At 37.2% G+C, this 20460-nt stretch overlaps 1 protein-coding gene across 4 annotated transcripts in view; it reads left to right on the forward strand.

The window, feature by feature from the left end:
* The window catches only part of SLC38A6 (solute carrier family 38 member 6), a 61713-nt gene that overhangs the window by 180 nt on the left and 41073 nt on the right, over positions 1–20460 (forward strand). For 2 of the 4 annotated variants that reach the window (XM_078053784.1, XM_036068373.2), the window contains exons 2-4: positions 1106–1236; positions 3818–3891; positions 17051–17103. In XM_078053784.1, coding sequence (XP_077909910.1) covers positions 1160–1236; positions 3818–3891; positions 17051–17103 — 204 coding nt within the window. In that variant the 5' untranslated portion in view covers positions 1106–1159. The other 2 variants (XM_078053785.1, XM_078053783.1) reach the window with 2 other exon arrangements.

Consider the following 20460-nt stretch of genomic DNA (forward strand, 5'->3'; position numbering starts at 1 on the left):
CTCCGCTAGCTTCCCGGTGCTGAAGGCCTCCGGGCTTCCCTGAAATGCCTGGCAAGTAAGACCGGGAAAAGAAGGAGGTGGGGGTGCGGCATGGGAATAAGGGAGAAGCTGGAGCCTGACTCTTGGCGGATGGCGCCCTAAGGCAGCAGCCAGGGGCGGATGAGATCCGGCGGAGTGTATGAATGTGCTAGCAGCGTACCATGGCTCAGAAAGAAAAGCTGAAGGCGCAGGCACAGGTGGAAGAGGATGACTGGATGAGCAGCCCTAGCGTTATGTAACTCAGTGCTGTTTGTGAGGGTCTTTGTGGACTTCCTGTTCCCTCCACCAGTCTTGTGAGGTTTTTCCCAGAGGCAACAAGATTTTTCTTTTCTAGACTTAGTCATTGGCTGCCTAAGAAACATCTTCATACAGAAATCCTTAGCGGTGAAGGAGTGGAGGTGGCCTGGTGATGAGTACGTAGGTACTTCCTTGACCCTAAAGCCTGTGCAGTGGGTCCTTAGCCTTTTCACTCAAGTCCCTGCTCTGTAACAGTTTCTAGGACTTTGCTCCCAAATGCTGTTTTGGGAGAGGGTGTTTTCAAGGGTATCTTCGGTAGAGCAACGTGAATTGCTTCTATGTATTATATCGTCGTTGCAAGGTATTCCCGACCATCCTTGGATTTGAGCTGACTTAATTCATTAAATATATAGAGACTTCTTTTGCAGTCCCAGTATTGGGGAGCAACCATGGTCTACAGCAGCCCCAAGCTGACTAAGGATTTCTTCAGTAATCACACGAGCTGAGGCCATCTCCCTTCTCTCTGTCCCACCCCATTCCTATCCTGACTTCATCTTTTGCAGTCACAAGGTTAATCATGGCTTTTCCCGAAGTCTGCCTGGGCTCCGTACTGGTGGAGATGATTTTCCTAAGAAACAAGATTCCTGGCGCTGCACTAGTGAGAGGTGGGAAGGGAAGAAAGGAAACCAGTGCTGCTTGAGAAACTAGTGTGTCACACAGTGCCTGTGGTTTGCAGGAGACTTTGTCCATAACTTGTCATTCATTTCTTGATGAAGTTTGAACTTCACCATCCAAACATTTTAACACTATTAAATTTGTGTGCTTGCAGGAACTTTACAGACAGGGATCCCCAGGTGTTTCATTTGGTTTTTCTGTGTTTAATATGACGAATGCCATCATGGGAAGTGGCATCCTTGGCTTAGCTTATGTTATGGCTCATACTGGCATTCTTGGATTTAGGTGAGTTTTTTTTTTCTTCTATTACTGTTACTTTTATTTTATTTTTCTTCCATTTTGATAGTACACTGAGAAGCAAAGAGATAGGCTCCAGAGCTGGTGTTATACAGTGTCTAGTTAAATTATTTCTGGGGTTTTAGCATTTTCCTACTATTGTTGCCAGTCTGTAGCTTGGAGGGATGCAATATAATTTGTATTTTTTATCCAAAAGTGTGGCTAATTTTTTAAAATGGAAACTTGATCCACACTTGCTTATAATAACCTTAAGGAGTGGCTATTTGTTGTGTCAAGTTGGCCAAAGTGAATTAAAGTTTATCAGCCATACAGATTACCTCTAAATAGCAATTTTATGAGGGTTAAGTTCATAATCTTTTCATTTCTCTCCCATCTTCTCCTGTCTTCCTACTCTTAGGTAGTCTTGTTTCCCTGAGACATGTGTTCTGTGCCTATTCCTTTTCATCTAGACTCGACTCATTCCAGTTGGCCCAGAAGAGGAGACATTCCTGGCTTTTCTGTGTTTCCATAGTACTTTGTATATTCATTCTGTTATTATAATGTGTTATAGTGATTTGCTTGCAAGTTAGTTTCCCTGCGAAACTGAAATCCTTTAGAACTAGACCTTATCTTTAGCATTTAGCGTTTGTTTTGTTTATCAATAGAAGCAGATCTATTTTACCAGGAAATTTAAAATGCATCGAGTCTCATTTAGGTTTATTTTCTGCTTTTATTTTTAATTTCTTGATAAGCAAACCAATTTTTAAGTAACCCACTTGCCTTTTTTTGTTTTTTAAAGATTTACTTGAGAGAGAGCGTGTGCACAAGCAGGAGGGGCAGAGGGAGAGGGAGAGAGAATCTCAAGCAGACTTGACACTGGGCCAGAAGCCTGACCCGGGGCTCTGTCCTATGACCCTGAGATCATGACCCAAGTAGAAACCAAGAGTGGGACGCTCAACCAACTGTGCCACCCAGGCGCCCCCCCAACTTGCTTTTATAATGGGTTATATGCACAAACTTTCATAATTTTTAAAAACTAAAAAAAATTTTAAGTAGGATCCACACTAATGTGGGGTTTGAAATCACGACCCTGAGCATGCTCTACTGAGTGCCAGGTGCCCCTCATAATTTTTTAAAAGTTTTAATTTAAATTCCCTTTAGTTAATATACAGTATTATATTGGTTTCAGGTGTACAATGTAGTGATTCAACAATTCTATACATCACCTAGTGCTCATCACAACAAGTGCGCTCCCTAATCCCCATCACCTATTACCACCCCCCCACCCCCCCACCCCCCGGTAACCATTAGTTTGTTCTCTATAGTTAAGGGTCTATTTCTTGATTTCTCTATCTCTCTTTTTCCCTCTTTGCTTGTTTGTTTTGTTTAACAAACTTTCATAATTTTAAAACTTCAAAACTGTATTTGACATCTTAGGCAAGACATAATCATAGGACTCATTTTTGGGTTCCCTTTGAAAAATCATATTTTGTACTCCAGGGCCTTACATGCAGATGTATACCACTGAACATGTCCTTATTGAATCATGTCACATTTTCCATTTAGTGATACCAAACTGTTATTTTGTGAGGCCTCAAGTGTACTGAAAAGTGTACTTGTATACAAATGACAAGTGTACCTCTCAGCTTTGCTACTTAATAACAAGTATTAAGTAGACCATGAAGAATTTCTTCAACGTTTGGGGCACTCACTAGTGCCAGCTTTCTAAGAAGCTTGTCCTGTCAGTATCCTCCTGAGAATAAGTAGGAAATTATGCATATTGTCTCTTTTCACACTTTTGGTGAAAGGACCCTAATTATTACATTATTTGTACCTTTTCAAATTGTGTCAATAGATGTGTGTTAACTGCTTTTGTTTGGTTTGGTGAGTGTGTATGTATTTAATGGATGCTAGGAGATGCAGTCTTTTTTTTTAAGATTTATTTATTTTAGTGAGGGTACATGAGTGGGGGGAGGGGAAGAGGGAGAGGGAGAGGGAATCTTCAGCAGACTCCCCGCTGACTGGGGAGCCAGACATGGGGCTCCATCCCACGACCCTGGAGTCATGACCTGAGCTGAAACTAAGAGTTGGATGCTCAACCAACTGAGCCACCCAGATGCCCCTAGGAAATACAGTCTTAACTCAGTATTATAGGTGAAGGTATAATAGGGAGGTACAGTCATTGGAAGAGGAGGGATGGAGGGAAGGAAAAAGAAGACAATGAGATTTCACAACTAAAACTTCTGTTTAGACTTAAAATAGGAAGAAATAGTTATAAAAGGGAAACAGTACAAGATCACTGAATGGCTGAACCAGCAGTCAGCAGATAAGAGTGCTGAAGGAGAAAATTGTTTTTGTTTTAAATAAAGTTTGTTTCTTTCTGATTTATTTTTTTAATCTAAAAGCAGTATATTTTCATTTAAATAAAATTTGGTAAATACAGAATAATATTTTCTTTAGTGGCCATAATCCAACTACTCAAAGATAGTCCCTGTGAACATTTGAATGTGAAAAAAATTTGTTTTGTAATGAGATACCTCAAAAAAGAAAACTTTGTGGGGGTTTGACCGTGTACTCTTTTATATTTCAGTTTCTTGCTGTTGATAGTTGCTCTCCTGGCTTCTTACTCAGTTCACCTCCTGCTTAGTATGTGCATTCAGACAGGTGAGTAAAAATATTATGCTGAGTTATTTGTTGAAGCAGCCCTTTGAGATGATAACCACATATAGGATTGGATGTCTCAAATTTAATTTCCAGCAGGTGTACATTATTATTAGGCAGGGTGGTTGAAATGGAGAATTTCAAAAGGCCAGAATAGATAGACCCAATCCTAGGAGAATATTTAAAGACAGAATGGGAGGAGGAAACTTACCTGCCTTTCTCTACAGCACACAGCATAGTTTTCTAGATTAGGGTAGATTAGGGGAAACACCTGAAAGGGGTTTAAAGAATCCAAACTTTATGTTATGGGGAAGCAGTAGACAGGTGTTTATTCTGATCATATTTCTCCTAGGGTGATTATTTCCTCAAGGAGAACACCTTTTCCTCAAGAGATCATATTTCTCCTAAGGTGATTATTTCCTCAAGGAGATTTATTCCTGCCTGCTCTGTAGGAGACAAGGTCACTAAACTTCAGATTTATTTAGTTTTATATTTTTAATTGCAAGTCTAGAATAAGGTAGTTTTTTTGTAAATGACAGAATTATATGCAGTTAAAACAATATAGATATGTATATGCATTTTTCCATTTGGAACTTTAATTCAGTCATGTATTAGGTTCTCTTCAGTTGCAATGAATAAAAGTATATGAATTACAGAAGTGCTTTAGTAGAGTTTTTCTTATGGCATTAACAAATATTCTGTGTCCATCAATCCTGGTCTTTTTATCTGTCTGGTCTCTTTTATGTTTGGATTAGGTCAGTTTTGATGCCAGAATCATGAGTTTAATTCTTATGTGGGTGAATTCACTCTGCTCTATCAGATTTTGTAGTTTTCAGACTTTAAGAAGCAGAATAGATACATAAAATAGATAAAAATAGGATTCTGTCTGGAACAGGTGAGAGAAGCCCAAAGGTATTTCTTGAGAATTTTAAGACTCTCCAGAGCATACTTAGCTCTACTCTATTTAATCTGTCTATGCCATCAGACATACCTGCAGATCTTTTTATAAACAGAGATTCATAAACCACAGGGATTCTAATTCCAAGAATCTGAGGTGCAATTTAGAAATATGTTTTTAAAAGTCCTCCTGATGATTCTTAGGCAAAGCTGATTTAGGATCCACAGTTCACAGCTATAACTTGTACTAGCACCTCTGGTCATCCAGCCTGCAAATGTATGCCTTTTCTTTCAAGGGGCTTGGGTGACAGTGCAGACAGATAAAAATACTAGGAAACAATGCAGTGATAGTAATCTGAAAGTACAAGTTGTTCATAACAGCATCCCAAATTAGGGAATAATAGCATTAAATAAGTATCTATAAATCCTGCTGAAATTTCAAAAATTTCATGTTTTGAAATTCTGCTTCTCTCTGTGACAAGATTATTTTTACCTAATTGTGGTAGTTTTTAACATCTTAATAGGTTATTTTATTATGGATTCTACTGAAAGAATAATATGTTAGTCAACCATACGGCAACTATGTCTTCATTAACTAAAATGTTATAGCATGCTTTATTAATTTCAATTATTTGGAAGTAATATTCAATTTAGGAAGATTTCCAAGTAATGCTGATTTTTTTTCTCCTTCAGTTCATCTATATTTAACTTTAAAATTCTGACACTGTCTTGGTTCTTTTCTGTTACTTTAGGGGGTGTATGAACTGAAAACCTCTGTTTCTTTCTCTTTTTTCTTTTCCTTTATTTTTGTAGCTTGCTTGGTCCATGAACTAACTTCTTCATGGTTCTTCATATACATTGACGCACCTGTCTTCCGTTGAACTCCTTCAGTCATTGTAAAATTCTCTATGGAGGTAGGCTTTTAAAAAATATATATACATATATATATATATATATATGCACACACATAAAAGACTAGAGAATAACATGTAGCTAAATTTTTTTCCTCAGTGTATTGGAGTGTCATAAAGGAGTATTACTCAGATCAGATTGTTTGGTCAGAGAAAGGGCTATCATAAGTCTTTACAAAATAACTTCTTCATTTATTTGCCTGGAGTACAAGAGAAATGTTAATCTTTATAAAAATAAAGGATTTCTTCATGTGAAGTTCTGCTATTTTGGATTTTATATAGGGATTGAGGTCTCTGAAGACTGTTTTGAGGAGCTGAGGTAGCATATAAGGTACCTTAACCTCTCTAGCCTCAGTTTGTCTACAAAATGGTAATGATAATGCTTTCCTTTGGGGATTATTGTGAGAATGAAATACAGTAATGTATATAAAATGCCAAGGCTTTGGTCAGTACAAGCTTTTATTATGAGTTCTCACTGATGCAAAACCCTTAAAGGTTGCAAGGTGTTGTACACAATACTCTCTCAGAAACAGTTGGCTTATTGTGATTCTTTGGGGAAACTTCTGTGCTTATGGAATAAACCCATAGGTCCCCTCTGATCTCCACATCGCTATCAGCAGGAGGGAATTCATTGATTCAAAGTACCTTTGTACTTTCCCTCACTCTCTTGTCCATATATCCCCTCTTTGTCCAGTTGGAGTTTCATGGTACGTTATTACAAGCACTCCCTTGTTGCTCCCTTTTATCATCCTACTCCTCTGGCAAAATCCAACCATGGTTAAATGTGACTCTGCCTACTTCACACATGCACCTGTGCAATTGGATGTTCCTGAAGAAAAACACATAACCTCGCAGAGTGATATCACTATAATTCGGTGTCTAGTGGACCTATGACACTATCACACAATCCTTATTAACTTCCTTAGTTCATTCACTTGCTTACTCTGCTATTAGGAGGTGATTTTTTCATATCTTCTCCTTTCTCTCAAACCTTCAACACATTCTCTTTGATTACATTCTTAGCTGATATCTTCAATTTCTATTTCACTGAGAAAATGGAATCATAAATGAACATTATAAGCTCTTGCCACCACTTACACCTTCCCATTTATCATTTGTGCCATATGCTCTGTTACTTTGGATGAACTCTTAGTGTTCTTATCTAAGGCCAGCTTTTCTACTTCTGCTGTGATCCCATCTGCTGTTACCTGCATCCCTCCAGCCACTCTCTCCCTTCTCTCTTCTTCTTTTTTATCATCTTTTTTCCTTTGTTTTCTTCCTATCCATTTACAAAGAATCTATCATTTCTTCCGTTTTAAGAAGGACTCCACATTCCTTCAATATGCTCCGTGCCTTCATAGCAAAACTCCTTAGAAGACTTGTTTATGCCAGATAGTTTCCCTTCCTCTCATTCTTTCTTTTTTTTCCCCCTCTTATTCTCTTTTGAACCCACTCCAGTTAGGCTTTCCCCCATCATTCCATTGAAATTATTGTACCGGTGACTTGCACTTAGTTGCTAAATCCAGCAGTCAGTTGTCAGTCTTCACCTTAGTTAACTGCTCAGCAGCATTTAGTAGTTAGTTGTTCCTTCCTCTGTGTGACACTTATTTACATTCTTCTGGTTTCCGTCCTATTCCACTGAATACTCCTCTTTTTTTCTGCTGAATATTCTTCATCTTTCCATCTTCTAAACATTGGAGTACCCCAGGACTATTCCTCTGATTTCTTTTATACTCACTAGGGCTCCTGGTGACCCTAAACTTTATGTCCTTAGCCTGGGTCTCTTCCCCTGAATTTCAGTCTCATATTCACCTGCCTCCATGACATCTCCACTTGGAGATATATATATATATATATATCTCAAATTAACCAAACTGTCCAATTTTGCACTTCCAGTCTATACCTTCCACTCTTTTCTCACCTAAGTAGATGATAGCATCTTCCTTCTAGTTGCTTAGGCCAAAGATCTTGGAGTTATGGTGAACTCATTTTTTTACCCTCATACTCCAAATGCAAGCTCCAAATGTGAGAAAGTACCCGTTCTATAATTTTGAAGGTAAATGTTGACACAACATGTGAAGATCCTGATGAAAAGGTATAGAGGCTACCTTTTGATCCAGCAGTTGTACTACCAGATCTAGATGTTACTGCTAGGTATCCAAATGAGTTGAAAACTTATGTTGACACAAAAACCTGCACATGGATGTTTATACCTGCTTTATTCATAATTGCCAGAACTTAGAAGTAACGAAGTTGTCCTTTGGTAGGTGAATGGATAAATGGTGGTCCATCCATACAATGAAATATTATTCAGCACTAAAAAGAAATGAGCTATCAAACAATGAAAAAACATGGAGGAACCTTAAATGTATATTACTAAGTGAAAGAATCCAATCTGAAAAGGCTACATCCCGTACAGTTCCAGCTGTATAACATTCTTGGGGCATCTGGCTGGCTCCGTCAGTAGAGCATGCAACTCTTGATCTCAGGCTCATGAGTTCAAGCCCCATGTTGGGTATGGAGTCTACTTTTAATTTTTTTATTTTTTTAATATTTTATTTATTTATTTGTCACAGAGAGAGAGATCACACAAGGAGAGGGAGTGGCAGGCAGAGGGGAAGCAGGCTCCCCTCTGAGCAAGGAGCCTGATGTGGGACTCAATCCCAGGACCCTGGGATCATGACCTGAGCCAAAGGCAGCCGCTTAACCAACTGAGCCACTCAGGTGCCCCTGGAGCCTACTTTTTATTTTTTATTTATTTATTTATTTATTTTTATTTTTTAAAGATTTTATTTATTTTTTGACAGAGAGAGAGACAGCGAGAGAGGGAACACAAGCGGGGGGAGTGGGAGAGGGAGAAGCAGGCTTCCTGCTGAGCAAGGAGCCCGATGTGGGGCTCAATCCCAGGACCTTGGGATCATGACCTGAGCCAAAGGCAGACACTTAACGACTGAGCCACCCAGGTGCCCCTGGAGCCTACTTTTTAAAAAATGGTTGACTCTGTGACATTCTAGAAAAGATAAAACTATGGAGACAGTGAAAAGACCAGTGGTTTCCAGGGGCTAGAGGGGAAGGAGAAATGAATAGGCAGAGCACAGAGGATGTTGGTGGCAGTGAAACTATTGTGTATGATACTTTACTAGTGGATACACGTCATTATTCATTTGTCAAAACCCATAGAATGTACAGCATCAGAAGTGAACTCCAAACTGTGGACTTTGGGTAATAATGATATGTCAGTGTAGGTTCATTGACTGTAATAAATGTACCACTCTAGTGGAGAACATTGATAGTGGTGGAGACTGTGCATGTTTGGGGTTAGGGAAGATGTGGAAACTCTCCATACTTTCTGCTCAGTGTTGCTGTGAACTTAAAACTGCTCTTAAAAAGAAAGTTTATTAAAAAAAATTAAAGGGGCACCTGGATGGCTTAGTCGGTTAAGCATCAGACTCTTGGTTTTGGCCCATGTCATGATCTCAGAGTTGTGAGACTGAGCCTCACGTCCAGCTCTGTGCTGAGTGTAGAGCCTGCTTAAGATGCTTTCTCTCACTCCCTCTTCCTCTGCCCCTTCCCCCCCCACCAAAAAAAATTAAGAAAGAAACAAACTCAGAGGAAAAGAGGAAACAGAGATAATACAGAGACCGGATGAAAACTTAAAAAAAAAAAAAACTTTATTTAATAGCTTCAGAGAACTAAAAGAAGATATTGCATTTTTGAAACAGAGAAATTATTAAAAGGTTATAATAAGAGAATATAAGAGTCCTAGAAATTAAAAATAAAATTCAAGATTAGTAGTTGTGTTGAAGGAGTTAAGGAAATTTTTTAGGCAGGGAGGTGAGGGGAAGACAAGGAGCTTGGAATAAGAGAGGAAAGATACAAAATAGAGGTCCAGTCCAGGAGGTTCAACATGCAAATAATTGGAATTCCATAAAAAGAGAAGAGAAAACATGTAATGGTAGGAAATTATCAACAAAATAATAGAAAGTTTGTGTAACTGAAGGAAATTAGTTTCCAGGTTGAAAGGATTCTTCTTAGTATCCTATAATAATTGCAAAATAATTCATACAAACACACATCATTGTGAAAAATCAGAAACCCCAGAGAATATCCTAAAAGCTTTCAGAGAGGAGAAACAAAATTCTCATACAATGAATCAAGAACTATAATAGCAAATGACTTCCCAGGAAATACTTTAAATAAGAAGACTATAAAACAATACCTTCAAAATTTGGGGGGGGGGGGGGATGATTTCAGTATAGAATTCTATACCCAGCAAAACTATCATGTAACTATGCTGGTAGAATAATAACATTTTCATACATTCAAAGACTCAAAAAATTATTTCCTATGCACTCCTACTTAATGAGCAGTGGAGGATGCCATTTACCAAAGTTGTGTACTATCGAAGAAATAGGGAATTTAGCACGGGAGAGAAGTAAAGGGAATTCCCAGGACAACTGAGCAGCTGATCTAAAAGCCACCTCCAGATTGGAGTAGCTTTTGCTTTTGCTTTTTTTTTTTTTTTTTTTTAAGTAGGCTCTGTGGCGGGGCTTGAACTCATAACCCTGAAATCAAGATCTGAGCTGAGATCAAGAGTCAGATGCTTAACTGATTGAGCTACTCAGCCCCCCTCCCCGCCCCCGAGTAGTTTGTTTTTTGTTTTGTTTTGTTTTGTTTTTCACAAAGGCACAGTCATCTTTCCAGGCCGTGCTTGCCTTCAAGATATGTGTTCATGATGACCCTTTTCTTTGTCTTTTTCCTGAAAGGAATGCCTTTCTCATTTGTCTGGCTCTAATTTGCACTAACAGTACCTGAATAAGTCAGCAGTGAGGCCTGGTTGTCACAAAAGTCTAAGAATCAAATACTGGAAGATTGAAACAAAGTATTAACAAGGGAAATGAAAGAAATGGATTAGGGAATATGGAGGTTAAGGGAGTTAGAATTGAGAGGAGCTGATGTCTGAATATGGTGAATAAGAGAGAAGGACATGTCTACGCGTATCTCCCAGATTTCTGTTATGAGACACTGGACTAATGATAGTGTCATTAAATGGAGATAAGGACATAGCAGGAAGCATTGATTCAAAGTAAAAATGAGTTCAGCTTTGGATAGGGAGATTTGAAGAATAGTTGACTCTTGAACAGCACAGTTTTGAACTGTGTAGATCCACTTATATATGGATTTTTTTTTTTGATAAGTACAGTACGGAAAATGTATTTTGTCTTCTTGATGAATTTCTAATAACATTTTCATTTCTGTAGTTTCCTTTATAAGAAGCCAGTATAGGGGCGCCTGGGTGGCTCAGTCGTTAAGCGTCTGCCTTCGGCTCAGGTCATGATCCCAGAGTCCTGGGATCGAGCCCCTCATTGGGCTCCCTGCTCCGCGGGGGGCCTGCTTCTCCCTGTTGCTCTGCCTCTGCTTGTGTTCCCTCTCTCACTGTGTCTTTCTCTGTCAAATAAATAAATAAAATCTTTAAAAAAAAAAAAAAGTATCTAGTATATAATGTATATAACATACAAAATATGTGTTAATTGACTGTTATCAGTAGGGCTTCTGGTCAACAGTAAGCTCTTAGTAATTAAGTTTCTAAGGAGTCAAAAGTTATACGCAGATTTTTGACTGCATGGGGTTGGCACCCTAGCCCCTGTGTTGCTCGAGGGTCAACTGTATATCTAGATGGACAGGTCCTAGAACTGAAGCCCAGGGTAGAGGTTCATTCATTTATTCAATACTCTTTTTTTTATCTGTTGGGAATACAGTGATAAGTAAGACTTCCTTCCCTGAAAAAGTTCATAGTCTAATTGGGGAGACAAATATGTAAGTAAAAAAAATTATAATGGCAGTGTGATGATTGTAGCTATTTGAATATGGCCTAGATATAGTGATAGCCCAAAAGAGGGAGTGATTTGCCTTGTCTGGGTTGGAGGTTGAGGGTCAGTAAATATTCCTGAGGACTGAGCCGAAAAGGAATTTGACTAGGAGACAAGGGAAGAGAGAATATGGCATATAGAAAAGTATGTACTATATATGTTATTCAAGATACCAAAAATAGTTTACTATTTGTGCATGAGTTACAAAAGAGAAAAGAAAACTGAAGAGATAGACAAGTATCATCTAAGGAATTTGGAGTTTTTGCTGAACCAGTGAGAAGCAACTGAGGTGGTTGAAAAGAGTCAAGGAAGATACTGGGATTCACCACTTGTTGCTTCCAAAGAGAATTTTGGTTCTTCCTAGAGCCCACTGAGAAAAAGAGCATAGCCCCTAACTTCCTCTTCCTAAAGTAAGGTTATAGTTCTTTTATTAGGATTTTAATTGTTAACAGTGATGAGGAAATAAATGAGTAAAATGTCTCCTTTGTGCTCACCATTTTGGTTTTTTTTACATAAGCCCTTTAGAGCAGTGGTTCTCAACACTGTCCATTGCAGCACCCTTCTTATTTATTTATTTATTTATTTAATATTTGAGAGAGAGAGAATGAGCATGACCTGAGGGAGGGGCAGAGGCAGAGGGAGAAGCAGACTCCCTGCTGAGTGGGGAGCTGATGTGGGGCTCCATCCCAGGACTCCGGGATCATGACCTGAGTGGAAGGCAGATGCTTAACTGACTGAATCATCCAGGTGCCCCCATTGCAACACCCTTCTTAAAAAAAATTCTTAGTGCTCCATTTACTATCTGAAATGAAATTCATATAGGTATCATAACCCACCTGTGTGGGCTGATTATTTTGTAACTCTAATATGCTTAAATTTTTATTTTTGTTCCATGGACTTCAGAGAGCATCCCTTGACTCTACTATGTGATATATTAGTGCCCCTATCCTTTCTCTCACCTGCCCTCTCCCTATTTCCCGTACTTCCCATATTTCCCTGCTGCACCTTTATATTGTCAAGATTGGCAATATTTACTTTCTGTTTTGTAATCATATGTAAGTCATTCACATTTTATCTGTAAGTTGAGTCTAAAAGTTGAAAACTAATGAATAGCATTTATAGGATAAGATTATGTAAATGTTCACAGCAGAGCCAAGCCGTATATTGGGATCCTAGAACTTTCTCTACACATGCAATATCACAACCTCTGTGCCACTTGAAAGGAGAATGTTTCTAGTATTCTAGTATTCTGTTTTCTTTTCCTGCATCGAATTCTCTAGAATCATGCCGCATTTAGTGGGTAAACTGACATTTAATTACATATTGAGAAAGGTCAGAAGTAGTGATACAGTTACATAGTAGACACTCAATAAATGAATGACCTGCATGATACTATTAGGGAGAAAAAGGTGAGAGGAAAATGATGGAAAGCACAAGAAAGAGAAGAATTTCAAAATAATAAGGGTGCATTCCAAATGGCCAACTTTCTGAGAATTGAACTGTTTTTGAATAACTTATGTCCCTCAGTTCAGATCCAAAGATAATATTGCTGCTGCTGAAACTTGGGCTTTGTACTGTAACCAGAGTTTATTAATTGTCCTGTTTCATTGAGGGAAAAATACAAAGCAGACAGAACACTGGAGTAACTAGCTGGAAGTATTCCACGACTTTATGGGAAGCAGCTTTCCAAATGATTCGTGTAGAGCCAAACTCTTGGTCTCGCCAAAATAGCACTATCGTGTGCCTTGATGGTACATTAAAGAAGAAATTTTCCCCCAATTTACTTGTTAAGATTTACAGCCTTTCTGCCTCCTGAAAACATAGCATTGATTTCTTTAATATCAAAAAATCATTTCCTAAAATAGATTGCTAACGACTGCTTTCAGTTATTTATTTAAGGAGAATTGTGCCAAGTACTGCTTGTATGGTTTCCTATAAAAGACTGAATTAATTTTATAATTTTCATAACTAATGTTATTCCTTTTCTGTAGGAATATGCTTCTAATGTGACTGGTCATTACCACATCTTATTTTGAGATCTCTCAAAACATTTTCACTTTATAAATAAGATATTAAAACATTGATCATTTGAAAGAGCAGAAAAATATCCCTTATTAGGAGACCAAATGATACTTTTCTAAACAAGAGATTAAAAGTTGCAGCTTAAATCAACCCCATCCGATATTTGGTGGAGGAAATAGAACTATACAAGGAGTATGGTTTTTAAAGTTCCACCAGCCCATTATGGTCATTGTAGAATATTTGAATGCCCCCCAAAAGAGGAAGACAAAGAAAGAAGACTACATGATCATTGTTACCAGTTTATAGTTCATCCCACTCTTTTTACGTTTTTAATTTATGGATCATATTCAAATCAATTTTTTCTTTCAATATTGACATTTTTCATGTTATCATTAACATAGTTTTTAATGGCTACCTATTAATGTATCAGGTATACCTACTATAATATACTTAACCACTTTACCATTATTGAACATTTAGGTGGTTTGTGGTGGGGTTTTTTTTTTTTTTCAGTGTAAATTATGTATGATAATCTTTGCATTTAATGTTTTGTGATTTTAGTCTTATTTCCTAAGATGCAAGCTTCTAGGGGTAAAATGTTATAAATATATATTTTTTAATTTATTTATTTGAGAGAGAGAGAGAGAGAGGGAATGAGTGAGCTGGGGGACGGGCAGGGAGAAGGACAAGCAGACTGCATGCTGAGTGGCAGCTTGGAGCCTGGCAAGGGGCTTGATCTCACAACCCTGAGATCATGACCTGAGCCAAAATCAAGAGTCGGCCGCCTAATTGACGGAGCCACCCAAGCGCCCCCAAATGTTAAAAATATTTTAAAGGCTCATTGTTCAAACTGTATTCCAAACGTCATACCAGTTTACACTATTACTAGCATCTTAACTGCCCAAATGATAGAACAGAACTTTAAAAATATTTCACTAGGGTTGTTTGGGTTTATATGTTGAGATGGTCCAGAAAACCATTAAGAATTAGAATATGTAGAGATAAAGCATTTGGCTGACTGTGTACATATTTTAGTAAAGCCTCAATGTTAAGCCAGAAGCCATTATTCATACTCATGATGTCTTAGACATGGGAAAATGCTTCTAATTTTTGCAACATAAAAGAAGTATGATGACAGCGACAAAACTGAATGGCGAGCCAGACGTGCTGATTTGGGAGATAGAGTGCAAGTTTGAAATTGCCAAAATGTACGCCACTACTGTCAGAAGTTGCAAGTACATTTATCTTTATTAAGCTATTAGTTTGATTATATTTTCTGTGATAATAAAGGTTGTGTTGTAATATAAAAATTAATAAATGTTTAATTTATTTAGGTAATTGAAATACCAATTCTTTTTGGAATCCTTCAGTATTATGACTTTTGCTTATGGGAAATTTATTAGCTTTTCATGTTTACTAAATATAAATCTATACTTGTTTTCTGCTGTTCAAAAATAAAGCAAACCTTAGTAAAATTTTTGGATCAGTATCATCTTAATAACTTGCTTATTGACGGAGAACCTCTACATAAGTCATTTTAAAAGCAAGTTATTCAGTATATTCCCATTTGTGACACTGAAAAGCCTCCTTGCTTTAAGTTCTTGGAAGGAAAGTTTTTTTTAAGAAAGAACAGATAGGGGCGCCTGGGTGACTCAGTCGGCTAAGCATCTGCCTTCAGTTCAGGTCATGATCCCAGGGTCCTGGGATTGAGTCCCACATCGGGCTCCCCGCTCAGCGGAGAGTCTGCTTCTCCCTCTCCCTCTGCCTGCCACTCCCCCTGCTTGTGCTCTCTCTTTCTCTCTGGCAAATACATAAAATCTTAAAAAAAACCAGATAATAATTTTAACTATAATATTAAAGAGGGGTGCTAAAATTGAACGATGATGTTCCTTTAATCTCATGCTTTAGTGTCAGATCAGAGACCTTCTGGCACGTAATATTCAGCAAACTTACCTTCTCAGTGTCAAATTATATAGAAGCTAACATTTAGACAATTTTTTTGGTTTAATATATATACCAAGGCTTTGGAATGTCAAATTTAAGGAATTGTGCCCCTATATAATATTATCAATTATGTTTAGAAAATTAAAACAAACTAGTAAAGATTTATTGATTAAAATAATTATTAATTTTTGTGATGACATTCACTTTAGAATATGTATATTTGGAAAAAAGAGTTTTGGCATTTCACAAAGGAGGAAAAAATTCCAGGTCTTCATTTTGTAACTCTGTTTTTTAATTTTTATGTTCTAAAATATATCCAAAATCTACCCCTGTAAGATTATTGTAGAAGTCTTTCATTGTTAAAGTATAAAGGTTCCTACTTATAATCAAATTATATATCCCAAAATCAAAACTAAATTGTCTTTGTTCACTGTGTTTAGCAGTATATAAATACACTTAAAAAAAATACCTGTGTCATCCATCAACTCTGATAATAGATTAAAGTTAATAATTTAAATTTTGCAATTAAAAATGCTAAAATTTTTGTTCTTAATTAGTATTTTAGTAATTTTATATTTTCAACATTTCAGTTTTCTTTCCAACTTTGTAGGTGTAACATATAAAGGCCATAAACGGTTTTTAAATGCTTAACTTTACAAACCTGGTAGTCTTTGTATACAAAAGTACAGAGGAGATTTTTGTTAAGTTAGTGACAATTTAAAGAAAACCCATGTATTTCTTGAGATAATATATTAAAACTTGCTTTAAAAAATGATGAACTGTATCTTGGACTCAATAGGAAAAGTGTGTTGCTGTACCAAGCCTTAGCATCTGCTAGTCTGCTGCTCTTTAGTGTAAGTACTGTAAGGTTAAGCACTTTTCAGACTATAGGATTACATAAATGTTTTTACTTCTCATTTTTACTGGTGGTGTCATTAGTTAGAACATGAAGCTATACAGGCTAAGGACAAATTGGGTTCTTTTATGAGCCATTTAATTTTCATCTTTTCTGTGCCTGCATTTCTTAAATATCTGGAATAAAAATGTAATTCCATACTCATGATGAAAAAAGAAAGTGTATGCCCTACTAATTATGAGGTAAGGAAAAATGAATGTCTCTGAAAGTATGATACAGCTTTCGTACTTTATCTACCTTTATATATGCAGTTTTCAGAGACTATTGCCAGTGAAAGCTTGCTTTTAGATAGTGTAGTATGCAAGTACTGTTGAGGGAGAAGTGGGGTTGTTCTTGAGTGATCAGTGCATTTGAACTACTGTACTGCAGGCTGGGTGGTAAGTAGATAACCTTGCAATTTGCTAAGCTCTACTTATTGTACGACTCTATCCTTACAGACCGTAAGTCTCCAGAAGTTTCCCCCAGCAGTGGTTACTTCTGCTCTAAATTTAATGTGACCATCCAACCTACTATAAGATAGTAGTAGAATAGCTTTCTTACCTTTAGGACTTGGCACACAAATAGTTTTGTGTAAAAGTAAAAATTATAATCTCTCTCAACAGCTGTGACATCTTATGAAGATCTTGGACTCTTTGCATTTGGATTACCTGGAAAGGTAAAATTTTTTTTTTTCTCCTTACTGTCTCCAAAATCCAGAGACATTTTTTTTTCCTTCCATTTCTAGTTAAAAGAGACAGGTATATCTAAGAGAAAGAAATTAGGGGACTAAAAGGAAACTAAAGTGAAGAAAGACAGAATGATGGGAACAGGAAGACAAAGAGAAGAAATCTCTCTATATGCCCTTCCGGAAAATGCGTCAATAAATTTAATTCGACACTTAAATATATTAGTATTTTTCACCCTAATGAAGGAGAGCAGTGACTTGAACAATTTTAAAGCTGTAACAATGGCCTGTTTTAAGTTTTTTTTTTTAATTAATTTTGATTATAGGGGTGCCTGGGTGGCTCATTCGTTAAGTGTCTGCCTTTCTAGCTCAGGTCATGATTCAAGGGTCCTGGGATAGAGCCCCGCATCGGGCTCCCTGCTCCGCGGGAAGCCTGCTTCTTCCTCTCCCACTCCACCTGCTTGTGTTCCCTCTCTTGCTGTGTCTCTGTCAAATAAATAAATAAAATCTTTTTAAAAAAATTGATTATATTAACTGAGTAAATCCTCATAAAGATAGGAAAAGAAAGAAGCATAGAATTAAGATTATAGCATGACTATTTACAAAACTGGTAATTAGAAGATTATATTACTTAAGAGCTGAACAGTGCTAAAAGATGATCAAGCTATTCCCTCATTTATAGGTGAGGAAATTAAGGCCCAGAGGAATGAAGGGGCCTATATGTCCACAGTTACTTAAAGCCAGTATTACATTGTAGAACTTCAGACTCTAAATCAACTGCTTTTCCTCCTCAGAATAATAGAAATGACAGCAGTATTTATTGGGCATTTGTTTGTGATAGGCACATTAAAGTAAATTGAGAGGTAGAGAAAACAGTGTCTTCCTCCACAGTTAATCAGGAGTTAAATATTTTTGTGAGTACTGTAGTACTTTATTTCTGAAGATCTATCATACTTTTAAAACCCATTTTCATGTTGGTTTCAAATAGGACTTTTTCTTTTCATTTGTAAAACTGTTGTTTGTGTTTTGTGTTTGTTTTTAATCTTAAAGATGGCCAAACCAACTTCTAAGAAGTGAGTCTGGGAGGAAAAAGATATAGCTACATGATAGGGGAAAACCTGTATTTACATTCAAATTAACTTTGTTTTTAAAGTATAAGAAGAATATTTAAATCATGCTGTGTAGCCTCATGGTTTTAACCTTGTCTTAATAACTTGAAACTTGAACAAAATGGAGAATATGTTACTTGCAGGTAAAGGGTTGTGTTAATCATCCTGGTAACAGTTTCTCTTTCCTGCAGACAGGGATGTTTCGTATAATCATGATCAGTTTCCTGTATCCAGTTTAACCAAGGAAGAAGAAAATGTTATTTATACGTATAAGAAAACTCTCAAATTAATTCCATATGATCTATAAATAGGACTCTAAGCATCATCACTGTTACTTCACACTAGTATTTCCTGCATTCCTTGAATAGAGCAGAATCTAAAAGAATTGAGAGTCCCCTTTCCCTTTCTAAAACTCTAGAATAGTTGCATTATCATTAATGTAGGCACTCAGTTCTTAGGAGGCAGGTGCACAGACAGAGGATACTCTAAATGAGGAGTTGCTGTTTGTTTGCCTTTTTTATACTTCCTCTCCACTTCCACAATTGGGTTGAAACTTTCCTATTTCCAGGGCACCTGGGTGGCTCAGTTGGTTAGGTGTCTGCCTTCGGCTCAGGTCATGACCCCAGGGTTCTGGGATCGAGTCCCGCATCAGGCTCCCTGCTCAGCGGGGAGCCTGCTTCTCCCTCTCCCTCTGCTGCTCCCTCTGCTTGTTCTCTTTCTCTCTCTGTCAAATAAATAAGTAAAATATTAAAAAAAAAGAAACTTTCCTATTTCCTTCTTTCCAGATATGATGCAGATATGGATAGGACATAATAAGATAACATTGTTCTGAGAATTAAAGAAATATTTTTAAATTTGTTGAACTTTCTAAGATTTTTAAAATTGTCTATAATTTATCTGCTCACCAAGCAAATATTTATTGAGTAAATACCATGTGCTATTCATTATAGTAGGCACTGAAGGCATAGATAGGTAGATAGACATACTGACTTTGTAGATCTTAAGTGCTTAAATTCAGCACTTAAGATGGAAAGATAATCATGAATAAGTTGATCTTACTGTTTTTTTGCAATATATTAGTAGAAATCAAAATTTCATGTATGATAGCAGTAGCTGTCAATTGTATATAAAAGTGTGCAAAAGGTCAAAATAGTCTTCACAAATAACTATGACATTTTGTAACTAATTTTTAAAAGAGTTGACATGCAAAGTTTCTTCTGGAAAAGTTAGAGTGGCAACTACTCCATCATTAGCCCTACTCTGCAGACCCCAAGGCCTCTAGTGTTTCCAGGATAGGCAAATGATGTACCACTGATGGAATTCCTAGTAGAGGGGAGTCTGAGAGGTGATCTGTTCCCAGTCCATGAACTGAATGATCCTAGATAGCTAGGCCATTCCAAATATCCATTGGGGGTGCAGATCCACCAAGACTTACGTGATTGAAAGGCCCAAGTGGAAGTAGAATATCTAGTCATTTCCTTTGAGTACATCTGATTACCAAGAATGGATAAGGTGTCTTGAGTTTCCCAGGAAGCTCATCCGAATCACAAACCAGCAAACCTACAAGCTGAACTTAGTCCTTAGGCATATTTGGTTTGGCCTCCATTTTCTTATTTTTAACTGATTGCCAACTAAGAGTTACGAAATTTTGAAAGAATTCAGTTTCTGACTTTCCTTGAAAAATTAACGAAATGTAGAAGCTAGAGCTACATTGGATCCACATTCTCACATGCCAGCAGCTGGCCAGAGCTGAGCGGCAGGTGCCCCATTTTGAAAGGGGAGGAGTTCTCCAATAGGCTACAGTCTTCACGACCTTCTTCTTTCTTACACTAAGCCCACTCCATATTCTTGATTTTGAAATAGTTTGCTTTAAAATTTCAGATCTGAGAATATGTGGGCTCTAGAGTTTTCTGCTCTACACTTTACTAATTCCTGGGACAGGATGTTCAAAAGCTTGTTTTTTGCCACGCTAACACACTCAGGAGACTATATAATTTCCTTCTATGCAAAACAGCATCCTCACAGCACACCTCAAGCTGTAGCAGTCGACCTACTAAAGCAATGTCTCATTTTACCTCCTAAAGCAGTGAAAAAGGGAGAATGAGACCAGATAGATTTAATTTCAATTTTTTGCTACTTTGATAATCACCAATTACTAGTTTTTAATACTTTTAACTGTTTAAAATGACTGCCAAGAAAATTTTCAAAAGCATTCTTTATGGTAACTATGGAACTATTA

This window comes from Halichoerus grypus, chromosome 8 (genome assembly GCF_964656455.1).
Source record: "Halichoerus grypus chromosome 8, mHalGry1.hap1.1, whole genome shotgun sequence".
Taxonomy (NCBI): Eukaryota; Metazoa; Chordata; class Mammalia; order Carnivora; family Phocidae; genus Halichoerus; species Halichoerus grypus.